The sequence below is a fragment of the Haemaphysalis longicornis genome, unplaced genomic scaffold (genome assembly GCF_048455015.1).
Source record: "Haemaphysalis longicornis isolate Haplotype H1 unplaced genomic scaffold, Haemaphysalis longicornis Haplotype H1 scaffold_12, whole genome shotgun sequence".
In the NCBI taxonomy this organism is placed as follows: Eukaryota; Metazoa; Arthropoda; class Arachnida; order Ixodida; family Ixodidae; genus Haemaphysalis; species Haemaphysalis longicornis.
In genome coordinates, this window is record NW_027526225.1 from 21360488 (window position 1) to 21374100 (window position 13613).

The following is a 13613-nucleotide window of genomic DNA, read 5'->3' on the forward strand; positions in this document are numbered from 1 at the left end:
CAGTTAAGATAGGCCCTACAGCCGGTGTCTCGACAGCAGGCCAGCTTTCGCAGGGTGGCGCTGCAATGCATTTCGGCCGCCGCTCGCGTGGAATCCAGACTTTTGCTCCCGACAGTACACACACACAAGCACACCTGCACAGCCATCGTTTTTAGGGATTTGCATGCATGTTTGTGTCTAGACCTGTGTGTATTTGTGTATACAGACACACGTACATATACAGTATTTCCACAGACACATTCCTATCTCTATGTGTCCATTGTATATATATGGATACACAAAGACCCGCCCATTCAAACTGTACGGAGAGATAATATATTGTTACAGTGGAAGCTACAAACCATTATGGTGCCATGTTGCAGTGGCAATTGGCCTATCACCCATATGGGGTATGTAGGTTGTTGAATGGCAAAAGAGAAGGAAGCAGAACGTATGTGCTACGGGCTGACCACCCCATTCCCGCGCCTCGGCTGGCCTGTCACAGAACTTGTCAATAAAGTCTTCCCAATTTCTTACGTCTGCAGCAATATATAGACCAATGTCTAATCTATATGCCCGTCTTTAGGGGCACATTTATCTGCACACAGTATATCCACACATTCGTTGTATGCACACATCTATGCCCGTTCACACGTTTTCACATAAATACACTATTTGTACTAACACATATCTGTACGTCGATTGCATATGCTATCCAGTCAACTCCTGTTAAAGGCCAACTGCACTCAAATTTCACCCTGGCTAAATGCCTTCGAAATGTGTAGTGGGTACCATGAGAACTACTGCGCCGCGACCGGTAGCTCTGTGCAATGCGTGGTTATTCAGTTTCAGGCACTCAAAATAACGCCCTTGCAGACGACAAAGCACCTGCCGGTGTGTCGCGCAAACAGCCATTTAGCGGAAGTGACATGCCAGCCGTCGTTGCCGATCGGCCCGCCTCGCAGCGGGAGAATCCGGGAAACTCGTTTTCGCGCCGGCGGTACGCCTGGCCTTCATGGCTCCGAAGAGGCGTCGTTAACCGTACGTTCTCTCCTTTTCGAGTGTCGTCGCGACATCATGCCTCCTGTGTGCTGCTGTCCGGGCGCACGAATAGTGTCGTGCTTGCGGGACAAGCGCTCGCTTTTTCGTGCGCCTCCCACACCCCCGCACGTGCACGCTCACACTCTCCGCCTGGGTGGCCGAGCCGGCCGCGCCGGCCGGTCCGCAGGGTCCGCACAGCTCGCGCCGTCAGGCCAGGCCGTCTGGCCGCTCGCGCCAACGGCTGATACGTCACTTCCGCCTGCCCGTAATGGCCGCGTTTTGCCCAGTTTCGTTTTCAAAATCGTCGATTTTTGCGGGTCGCTTGCGGCGTAATTACGCACATTTTAGGCGTCATACTTGGTACATCGCTGTCTTTTTAGTCATACTATGCAGGAACAGTGATTTCGCGCGGTCGAAATTTTGAGTGCAGTTGGCCTTTAATACGAAGTCCATGGGGGGCCACAGAAAACTTCAAATGAACCGAACTTCCAATTAAACGAAAAACACAATAACAGCATTGGAATTAGTCTGCAACATGTCTCCCTTATTGATTTCATTCAGAATCTCGACTTCCGTCACCAAGTCTATACTCGGGGACAACTTTCTGTGGCAATGGAGAGAAAGCTATGCGGGGAGGAGGGGGAAGGGGGAGCTAACTGCTCTGTGTTACTGCGCAAAGTAGTTCCCAACAAAATGGTTTTGGTTTCAGTTTAAGCGCGAGAGATATGCATTTGATACGTCATTTCTTCGCATGAGCTCTGTGGTTAAGTGCGCTGAACCACAACCACTGAGCCTGCAGGCATATTGGCGTCTCCTTTCCCACGCTTCATTTGTTTGTAAACATAAACTAACGCTTAACCATACACCGAACAAACCAATGCCATGGGGTTACATTGTATGTGTTTTCGCGTTTGTCAGATCGATGGGAGCTTCAAATTTACGGTCTGCCAGCCACCTGGACTTCGACTTCTCATTGGTGTTCCGCTGCCACATGGGGCTGTCGAAGGCTAACACTTTCGTGACTGCACCTCTTCCCATCGATAGTATGCTATCGATGAATACAAATTCAAATTTTGGCACTCTCCAAGTGCTCTGGACAGCTAACGCCATCCAAAGGGTAAAAGAGCAAGTATTTCCTCAGTTTTGCTCTCGAGTTTCTTTTCTCCACCACGAGGGAGATTTTCAAAGGCCCTTTCGCAGTCGGACGCCAACGGTTTCAGTTGCGGCGTTCGATGCCGCTGGCCGATGCTCCACAGGAACGGCAAATTTGGACGGATTCTGATGAATCTGAGCTGTAATCTCTGGATGATGGTAGCAGCACAGACACGTCAGACTTCGGAACGTCAGCAGGTATCCACTGGCAAGTTTCGCTTTCCCCTCAGGTCGTTCTATCACTGCCGCACGTTGATGGAAACATATCCAGCCTGTTCTAAAGGTCACAGCTCTTATCTGAAGAATGTCGGCTTCGTTCGGGCAAGACCACTTGGTGCTTGGCACAGAGTGGGGCCAACCTTTGTTTCAGTGTCGAGAAACTGCTTCGCGCGGTAGCATGACAGGCACTAGTGCTATTTTTGTATGTAAAAAAACTTTTGCACTGCAGAGCTCATATTTGCAGTATTATTCTATAGGGGCCTTGCAATCAAAGCGAATATTTCAATTTTTTTAATGTGTACCCTGTGCAAAGTAGCATTGATGTTCTCATTATTTTTTTTCTTTTTTGTTCTGTGGACCTTTGCACAACAAGCAGCATCAAACGGGGATTAAGAATAAAGAAAGGTTGGGATGAAGTGGCGAAGCTGTGTGCAAGGTGGGAATAACGCCGGGTCGTATGAACCGGACCGCGTGCACGTGCGTGTTGTATAATCAGCGTTTTTAATGCATTGTTTCTATGGAGAGTTTGCCAGGACCGCAGTGATCCACCGTAAGAAGCGGGTCATCCCAAGACCGGGGGACATATCATCGGGGTTCCACTGTAATAGCAGTCTTGGATATTCACCCAGCTCTTTGGTCTGTTTGCACTACGTCAGAACCGTTTTGGTTCATATTCACTTCATTTTCCTGCTATACTGCTCAAGTTGACCTTCAAACCTAGGATGGAAACAGCGCAGGAATGATAAAAGGAACTGCAGAAGGTGGGGGTGGGGACACAGTTCATGGAAAGAAATCTGTCGCACAGCCACAATGATGCTAACAACATCACACTTGAGTCACCAAAAATTGCTTCTGCCTAGTATTTTCATTACCTTTGAAAATCCAGGGGTACAGCCAAAAAATCAGGAACAAGAACGGACTGACAGATACGTTAAACCACATTTCAGGTCACTCGTCCTTTAAAAGTATTGCCATGAGCCGCCAAACCAATGCCATATTTAACTGGCCATGCCAATTCACAATTTTGAATGAGCTCACTTTTTCTCATTCCCCACAAAAAAGAAAAAAATAAAGTATGCTGTTGTACTTGCCACCTTTATATTTCACTCGGAGAACACGGATAACCCATTGCTGCAACCATGTTGCAGCCACATTACTGCCATGTGTAGTAAAGTCGAAGTAATATGTTTACAGCACTTCTCTAACGTATGTGCTCAAACTTGCAAGGGCAGCGTACTCGTAGCTAACATGAACCATAGGCACGGGGCAGGCAGCCTAATGAAGACAGACAGAGCCCCATTTTTGAGGCTTCCCTCCTTCGAGCCTCCGCTCACCGATCCTTCACTGAGCTGCAAGACTGCCCACAGTGCAGAGCCCAAAATTTTGAATTCAAACTGGCCAGTATCGGGCTGATGCTGTGGTGTGCCTGATATTTAGTTTTCTTTTTGCAGACAGTTTTGTTTAGCTCTCGCAACGGTATTTCAGCCTTTTTTTAATTTCCCGTCAATGCGCCTGACCCACTGCTAGTATGCACAGTGAATCAAGTAAAGGGGCCATGCAGACAAAATACAAGTATGTTTTATTCGAAAGATTTCATGTTTAATAGTGCCTCCTGCGCTTGCCTGGAAGCAAACAATTCACTGACAAATTAATCAATTTACGTTAAAATTTTGATTCTCCCACCAAATTGTGTTTTCACGACGTTTGCACTGACATCACAAGAACCGCTCCCCAGCCGATCGCGGAGCCTCGTTTACCGCTAGTCAACATAGATGGCGCCACCACACCGCAAAAGGCCGTTTCCTGCCTTTGCTTTGTTTTTGACCGTTTTTGTACCTGGCTCGTTTTTGTTAAGGTAGAAAATAATCGTTTCGTGAAACATACCGTTCGCTTGACAAATATGGTCACGCCAATGGGCCAGTGTTGTGTAAGACAACTCCAAAGCGGCGGACTGCTGTGCTGCTAAACACGCATGGTGCACGCAGTACCAACAGCAGTATGCAGTGGTGCTTCTATGTTTAGGTGGATTTTTTTTAACTTTCATTGTAACTTTCATTTTAACATGCATATTCACTTTACAGCAGTAAGAATGGTGGGGTACACCATTCTTACTGCTGTAAAGTGAATATGCATTACATTTAAGCGCAAACAGCTCGTTTGGCAAGCCTAACTTGCATTTGCTTTTGCTGGCCTCAGCCAATCGCACAGCTGGGCACATATGACATGATAGGTCCTGCTGCGGGAAATGAGCTAGTGGGTCGCATGGCCATTCCCCCCTTTTTCCTAATTTTTTTGCTTTTTTGAGCGAAGTTAACGTTAAAAGTGGGGTCAGTACGATTCTAATGCGGCAATCTTTCGAAATGAATTCAACGTGTTTTGTCTGCATGGCCCCTTAATTAAGCAGGCAGATGGGTCTTTGGGAAAAACTTTTTATTTGAGCTAATTGCCATGAAAATATGGAAGTGTATGCATTTTAGTATGCTGATTTCAAATGTGACCCAAGGTTTTGCACGAAACACATTGTTCCAATTTCATGCAACTTTTATTGCCGATATTTTTCGTCATGCCGGTGTATTTGAAAAAAAAAAACTGGTGGGTGCAATAAGAGCAGCCACACATTTTTATCTCTGCTAGTTCAAAGCTTACCAATGTCAAAACTTACAATTCAAAAACCAACATTTGTAATCTAATCACGTTTGAAAATTAAAAAAAAAAAATACATCGATGTGTCGGGCATTATCTCGCAGTCTTGTTGCACTCACCAACTATCCAGCCACAAAACAACGCAACAACGACGAAAACCTAATCAGTATGAGTGAAGATAAGGTTGTCAAAAAGACTGCCTCGCGGAGGGAAAAAGAAAACAAACTGAGAAAATGACAAAAAACAAAACGCAACGTTTTCTACACTTTATTGATGCACATGTACGCCCAAGAGCAGAAGTTTACGGACCACGAAAGCAGCAATTTTGAGTAATTTCTCTGCCGCACAGGAGCCCGGAGTACTATGTGCGGTAGTTTTCATTAGTTCAGTACTTATAAGACATCTCACATGCATTCGAAAGTTTGTCGGGCTGCTATAGGAAGAGAAATAACCTAAAATCGCCATTTCCCTGGTCCCTAAACTTTTGATCGTGGCTGTACATAAAAAGAGAAACGCGGCCAAAAGTATTAAAATTCTTCAGGGGAGTAGGGCCATCAAGCCTTCCTTGATGCAAGCATTCTGCTGTAGATAAAAAAGGAGGCCAAGGCTGCCTGCTTCCGCTCCGAGCTGAAAGCTCGATGGATGTCTTCTTGAGCCCTCCAGCCACTTCAGCAGCTTTGAGGCAACAGCAGGTCCTGAAGGATGTGCGACGACGCCTCTTGCGTGAAAAAACCAAAGCACATCACTGCTTCAGCGATTGCGGCTTCAACAGCGATGCGCAAGGTATGCTTGGACTTCGCCATCATTTGTCTCCTTGCATATGCCGAGTTCTTTGCACGCATGTTTTGGAGGTTCCTTCCCATTTCCAGCGGCAGTGTTGCGCATGCACCGAGGCCATTTGGGCACAGGTCGTGGTTTACACGCTCGTCTGTCGATGGTTATACATTGTTATTACTGCCTCGAACATGCGGACATTTCCTACATCTGCCTTTAGTGCCCAGTTGTAACAATTGCCGAGCTTTGCGATACGGCCAGCAGTCGGTTGTGCTTGGCCACTTGGGCTTTCAGCCCCCTCTGCCTTGTGTTTTAGCAGGTTGCGCATTGAACTGCGAGTTTCCTTACGAGATTTATGCGCAGTGCTCCTGTGACAAGTATGTGGCGCCACTCCGACCCTAATCTTCGTTGGCCGCTAAGTTTCGAGGCCCCGCCAGGCTCAGTGGGCAACGTTGTGCTGGGACGGCCAATAAACACCGATGAGCACAGCCGCTCGCAGTCAGTCACCGTCACCGCCAGCAGGCGGCGGGTAGTCACTCGGCCGGAGGGTAGCGCGACCCTCCCACGTTCACGGATGTGGGGCAAATTGTGACACTGGCGACAAGGGAAGAAGCCCAGCTATAGACAGCAATAGACACGTCGCCTTCACTATGCGGCACACAGTTTTTCCTAGCAGTCAGTTGATAAACGTCAAATCAATAATGACTTATGTTGGCAGCAATGTGAAGTCCACAGGTTGCATTTGGAGCCAGATCCAGGTGATAAGCCAGCAGTTACTCCGTCCGCTCGTTCTTGAAGACGCTGGCGCTCATTAACGGTATTAAACATTGTGTTGAGCCATGTTTGCTGCTGCCGGCCGTTTGCACCAGAATCAGCGGTCACGCTGACAGCCTCCGTTGCAACTGCCGCAGGCCGATGGTTGGTTCCAGTGTCTGTTGAGCGTTCCCGAAGCTGTTCAGCTTGCTTGCTACATGCCTTTTTGCACTTTTTTTTGCCCAATTTGTGAGCAATGCAGAACTTGCGGTATGGTTTTGCCATGCTTGATGTCTCTACTACACAGACTTCCTAAAATGGCTTCCAGCATGGGACGAGATGAGACAAATAGTACAGTTGAATTCAATGTCTCATTCATTTTTTGGCTAACATTATTAGGTCTACCTCACCAAGTCACAAAAAAAAAAAAAAAAAAAAAAAGGAAGAACAAGAAGAAGAAGAAAGAAAGAATGTGCATCTGAACGACCTCAACATGGCAGCTGTCCCCGCCCCATCATTCAAGAATGGTGCACTGCTCAGAATAGGCATTTAGAGGAAGCTTCATGCGAGTTTCCAGCAATAAAAATACTGCCATTCGGCATTACCTAAAAAAATACGTGATTGTGTTTTCAACTTAGCCAACAACATGCCCTCGTGAACACAAATATCACCTAACTGAAAAATCAGTTTATAGCAATTTTTCGGCTCCAAACGCACACTGTTTTCATGAATAGTGCGCCTGAGGTTAAATTGCAGCCTTTCATGAACAGAACACACTTTACTGCCCCCGTCAAGTTCCACTCGACAAGATTTTGGTGTAAGCCATCGGTAGTGCGATCCTGAGTCAATCGACAGCTCAAAATGCGCGACGAGCGTCACTAACACATTTGAAGGCAAGCCACAGAGAAGGGCCTCATTCCACCACTAACCCCCGTACTCTGAATCCCTCCTCCACTCAAGCCTCCAATCTGAGATGATCCTTGAAAGCGATGTTCACATGTAAAGGCCCTGCGGTATCCTCCTATCGGCCAAGTCGAGGAAACAAATGAAGTGGAGGACGGACTCAGAATACGGCCATAAATGGCGTGAGGGACGATTGACCTCTATCACTGTGGTGAAGGAGGAAGATTACGATTCTCCCCATCTTCTCTCCAACATGAGATGGAGAAGAGGATGAGGAGGATACTGTCACACGAACAAGAGGGAGTGGCCAGTAGGAGGACACGGCACCATGGAGAAGTCCTTGCCCTGCTAGCAGCCAGGCATGCACGGTACTGACCCTCTCGATGGCCTCCTTGTCCTGGGGCGTGACCTGTCCGTAGTTGACCTCGATGGGGGCCCCTCCGCTGCCCAGGTTCGCCAGGCCACCCCCGCCGCCACCGGGTGCTCCACCCCCCTGGTTGGCACCCCCGGGGGGAGGGCTCGGCTCGTTCAGCATCCGCACAAACGCCTCCTGGTTCTGCAGGCGGCAAGGGAAGAGAGGGGAGGGCGTTACGTGGGCGCCGACAATGCTCGGACGAGAGCACAAGCGTGTGTGCGCAACAACTGTGTTGGACACGATAGCGCTTGTTGAGAAAAAAAAATTCTCTCCATCTTCCCACGAGGGGAACCCTGGGGTGATGCAAGGCATCTGACGGGGTTCAATTCGCGTTTCCGTTATGTTGGTTACCCAAATGTGGTTGAAGTGTAGCGAACCTTAAATGATGCTCAATCACACGTAGATTTCCATTTACGTAAAGCACGTCATGTTAGTGTCCATTTCAACTCATTGGAGCAGCAGGTGGAGCAGCAGTCGGAGCAGTAGCAGCGAGAGCGACTGACGGAGCGACTGACGAGCGCGCCGCAGATACCGCGGTTATATAGCTGCTCCGCGAGAGAGAGCGATGAGAGAGAGACGCGCATGCGCGCTAACGCACATCTGGCATGGCGAGGAGAACGCGCTAACGCAGCTGGCAGGCGAGGGGAAAGGAGGAGGGTTGCGGACGCATGCACGCCGGATGGAAGGACAGGCCGAGTGTAAGAGATGCCTTGCATCTAAAAGGGATTGAAGGAGCAATAGACTAGAAGCTCCCTTCTAGGCCTGTCCTTTAATACCCCTGATACTGAGTTGACACTTGTGGTTTTGTCACATCTGTCTGCACGCAACTCTCACATCTGTCTGCACGCAACTCAACAGCAGCCTGGCCCACAGCTCTTGTTCAAGGGACACTAATGGCCAAATAACTTTAGTTTTATTTGAAACACCTCACTTTTCAAGGCTGTTTTGGCTCGAGCTTGGCGGCAAAGAGATGCTTTGTTTGCTTAGGAATAAATAAAGCTGCTTCCCTTTACATTTTCCTCCGACGCAAAAGATCACGGCGCACAGTGCGAAGGGAGACTGCCTACAAAGAAATTCGAGTCAATTCAAGCTACGGAGGAGGTGCTGCTCTTTTAGGAGAAGGTGTACAAAATGTCCACGGGTTTCCCATGCATGGCAGCTGACAAATAAATGGGACGAATAGTTGACAGCCCCGGCAAAGTCAGACATCATCTGCTGGTTACACTAAGAGCAACAGGCCACAACAATAGCTCTTGCATGCAGCAGCTTACATGTTTTGACTGCACCCGTACAACAACCCATAGGACTGAAACAAACCTTACCACCAGTAGTAGTGAAAAAACCTGCTTGACATGTCCTTATGCACAAAGCAGAAGTACCAGCATACAATGTACAATGTCAGTTTCAGGGAGAGAGAGAGAGAGAGAGAAAAAAAAAAAGAGCTTTTGCAAGTTTCATTAAACCTGCACGTCACCATGCCCAATTTGTGATGCAGTGAATCGCAGTGTGGGAAAGTGTATGGGGCGGCGACAACTAGTGTCACTAGATAAGGTTACAGAGTATTGGCACTCTTTCCTCCTACTGTTCCGTGCCGCCGCCATGACCATTGGTCAGTTCACATCCCGTGACACTTGTTTACACGGCGACAGTTCATGGGGGCCGCCATTTTGTTGCCTACGCGTTTTAGTCGGTCAACTCTGGTAGTCTTATAACTTGTCCTCCCTGCTCTGCGGCTGTGTGCAACTGATGTTTCGAACGCGAAGTTCGGAACGACATCAGTCGTCCCAAACGGATAGTAAAAACAAAGAATGCACTTGCCCTTGAGATGAGCTGCAGAAGCTGGGGGTTCGACTGGCCAATCTGTTGCAGCACTGCATTCAGCAACTGAGGGTTCTGTTGGATCACCTGCAAGAAGAAGAGAGAGAAAGACAATGCTGCATTAATGCCATTTACTGCATTTCTTAACTGCACTAAAGCCTGCACTCCATTTTTAAAGCAGCCACTAACACAATGAAGCATGGAAGCGTCAACTTCAACAAAAGTTTTCAGAGATCTCTCTCCAGCGGTAAACCCTCTGATGCCCAACATTGCTCAAGAGAAAACAACCCAATCAACATTTTCTTTCATCCGCACTTTGTGGTTCTTTAGACACTTAACGCCATCTGTTGATAGACGAAGGCAATCGGACATTGAAAGGTTAAAAAGATATAGGGCAGCACATACGTTTGTGCACAAAAAAACCAGACTTGTTTATGCGTGTCGACTCACATTGAGTCTGGCGGCTTGATGGGCTCGTGACAGGCAAGCGAAATTGTGCAATTACGATGCTATTATACATGATAACAATACGGTACAATCTCGATGATATGAATCTTGCAGGATCGCAAAAAATGTTCGAATCACCTGAAATTCGTATAAACCAACGCAGACTAAAAAATGTTTTCATTTATTTCTTTTCTTACTTCCGCATGAAGAAACCATGATGTCTTTCTGCTTTTTTCCCCCCTCCAATGGCTCATTATACTAGTTATAAACCACATTATGCACAAAGGAGCCTAAATTTATGCGAAAAAAAATGTTTTAACATAAAAAATAAGTAGAAGTGCCAGGGAGCTCTATAGTTTTAATATAATACTTTTTTTTACACTGATAATGAATGTATATCACAAATTCCGATAGATAACAGCACTCTGCATACGTTTAAAAGTGTGTATGCCAAGTTTCATTGCAATATGACAATTATAAGTGCATGAAACTATGTGAGTAAAATGCGACGACCTCCAAAAATGCCAAAAGGAGAAAAATGATTCGAAAGTTTTAAACCTGTTTATTCATCGGAACACTCTTGAACATGTTTCAAATTGTGTCCAGTACGAAGAGCTAATGTCCAGAAATAACACGCGGCCCTAGAACTCTTCTGCAATTGTGAATAATTTCTTTCAGAGCTCGAGAAAGACGAGACCCTTGAGGAGTTCAGCCAGCCCGCAAAAGACTTCGTTTCAGCAGCATCAGCCACAAGTAACGTCAACGTCCCACAGCACTGTACAGGAATTGTGACCACTGACTTGCCTTCTACTGTTTTTCGATAATTCTATCCGTTTTTTTTTTTTTCAAACGCTGACAAAGCCCGTAACAGCATTGGTAGCGTCACCAAAAACACCGTTGCAATCCCCGCTGATGGTACAGTTAGGTCTAGGGGCTGTCAGGTTGTTTTAGGTTGCTGCCGTATTCCAACGCACTTTACGGACGCTTCCCGTTACATTCGTACAAGATTCGGTACTTCTGGACCTCGAGCGCACATTTTCTAGCGGGATTAATCGCCTGGATGAACTAAGAAATGGCAGTGCAGGTTGGTTAGCAATACAGCACGGCGCTGAAGAAGCAGGTGGGTGCGGCAATAGCCAATGGCGCGCTCGCTACAGTACCACGTGACGTGGCGCGCATTTCAAACAGCACGTAGCTCGCTTGAAGAACTTTTTTTTTTGTATTTTTCTTTTGTGCACGAGCCTATTGGAGCCCTGCATTGAACAGGGCACGGACAACTTCACTTGCCCGAGTGACTGTAAATGGTGGACAGCGACGCTGCCTCAAAATACACAATGAAGAAAAAAAAAAAAAGAGAGAAGAAAAAGAGGACCAACTTTTGCGGTTTTTCTAGACTTTGTTATGTTGCCGCAAGTAACTCAGACGCATTTTTGGTAACTTCCGGTTATTTTTTTTTTTAATTTTGATACCGGCCAGTTCAAAGGATGATTGTACAACCAAAAACACAAAAGTGAAATTTCCCGGAAAAAGTCGATTTTCCGACCCGCGTCTCCCCTCAAACCACCGAAGCTGCACTCTGGCTATTAGGCGTACCACCGTGGAGGGCTTGGGATTAATTTCGACCACCTGCAGGGAATCTTCAACGTGCGCCAAACTTTCGACCACACGGGGGGCATCTTCACTTTTCACCTCCATCAGAGAAGTGGCCACCACGGCCGGGAATCGAACTGGTGCCCTTGGGCTAAGCAGCACAGTGCCCCATGGTAGAGTGTACTAGAAGTTTTAGAGTGGCCCGACCGGCCGCCCGGAGAGGTGCTCGTTTCGCGCAGAAAATAGCGGCGGCGCTGTAGTCAACATCAACTGAAAGCGGCGGCTGGCCGCGCGTACGCCCGCGCGCCCAGTCGCGCCAGGAAACGCTGCGTCTTTACGCGCGGAGCGCTCGAAATTTGTTCTGCGGGACGTCCAATTGCTTCAATATACTGTAGGTACAGTGGACTGTGGGTAACGAAAAGAATAATAAACACTGCAGCTCATTTTGCGTTAGTTTTGCCTTTCCCGCTCGACAACAACGAAAAAATTACGGATTTTTCTTAATTGAGTGCAACATTCTTAGCGGATTGTGAATAAAGTATTTGCATCGACATTTTGGCTATTCCAACTTCCCATTAAAATTTATTTTGCGTGAAATTGCCTGATATGAACCAGTTCATGATTGCTTGATGAGTGTGTCCTTATTGTGCTGCTTGATGGACATAATTGGTCGACACAAATGACATGAAAAAATATGAGGACTGGGATGATGGCTTTTCAGAAGAATTTCTTATTTATTGTCTCGCAGTTCACGCTCCGACTGCAGTTATGTGGGTTAATATCATAGGTTGTGTTTGTTTTTTTATTGCGTGAGTTGTTATTTAAGCAGTGGCCGGCTTGTGATAATTAGGGGTCACCGTGGTGTTAATGCTGTCACCTGTCCGAACAGAAAATTACACGCGCAAGGGAGATATCTTTTTTAAATAAAAAGGGGATAGCCCAGCGGTTAGCTCAGTTGTCCCAATCACCGTCTTTCAAAGAACTATGCCCACAACATTCTATTACAGTCGAATCCCGCTACAACGAAATTTACGGGACGTGCGAAAAATTTCGTTGAAGCGAAAATTCGTTGAGGCGAAATCTTCCGCAACACACCACGGAAAGGCCAGAAAAATAGCCCCGTATGCTTCCGCATCATTGGCAGCATAATAAAATGTTTAGAAAAAGGAGTGACGCGCAATAACGTCATGTTTATTCGGATAACAAAGATACCAATGGTTATCTGTTCTTTCACTGCACGCGAAGAACGCGTTGCGGAGTGGGGTGAAGAAATGCAGGCGCAAAACGTATTGCTGTACAACAAGGCGTGTCCACCGAGCTGATTACTTGCAGATAGCTGCTAGGCCGTCGGAAGCCCCCCTCTCACTTGTAGCAGGAGCAGTGCCGTTATCTTATCATCTGACACGGCGCGGCAGCTACTGACCTTGGCAGGTTAGACGCGCGCGCTTGCATTTAACACAACTGCGCGCTCATGACTAAGATAGGATGACTTGGCTTCAAGACCAAACACGCAAACATGATTTTTGCTCTTGGCTATTAAGAATGGTAGACGGAAAACGGCAAGGACAGCTGCTCACAACGCATACATGACGGCGCCGCACCAGCAGCGGAGCACATTTGTGCGATTTCAACTGGATACGGATTGGCTGTAGCTCCGGCTTGGCGAACCGGGCCTGCGCCTCATGTAAAGACGGCCAGCCACATCGTTATCACCATCAAACAATGGCGTCCGCCTATGAGTTTTTTTTTTTTTTTTTTTTTTTTTTTTTGTGGCGGTGTGGCCGCACCGCGCATGTTTTCGGTGAAACTAAGCGTCCTGAATGTATAAAAAGTTACAGATAGCTGGCGCTATGCTTATTTTATTGTAAAATAATTGTTC

The 13613-nt window shown here is 47.1% G+C and overlaps 1 protein-coding gene across 1 annotated transcript in view; it reads right to left on the reverse strand.

Annotated features, from left to right (window-relative positions):
• Window positions 1–13613, reverse strand: part of Rad23 (UV excision repair protein Rad23) — a 36721-nt gene that overhangs the window by 6402 nt on the left and 16706 nt on the right. The window contains exons 7-8 of the mRNA XM_077693007.1: window positions 9698–9784; window positions 7841–8020 (exon numbers count right to left, since the gene is read on the reverse strand). Of these exons, the coding sequence (XP_077549133.1) occupies window positions 7841–8020; window positions 9698–9784 (267 nt within the window). The remainder of the gene's footprint in view (window positions 1–7840; window positions 8021–9697; window positions 9785–13613) is intronic.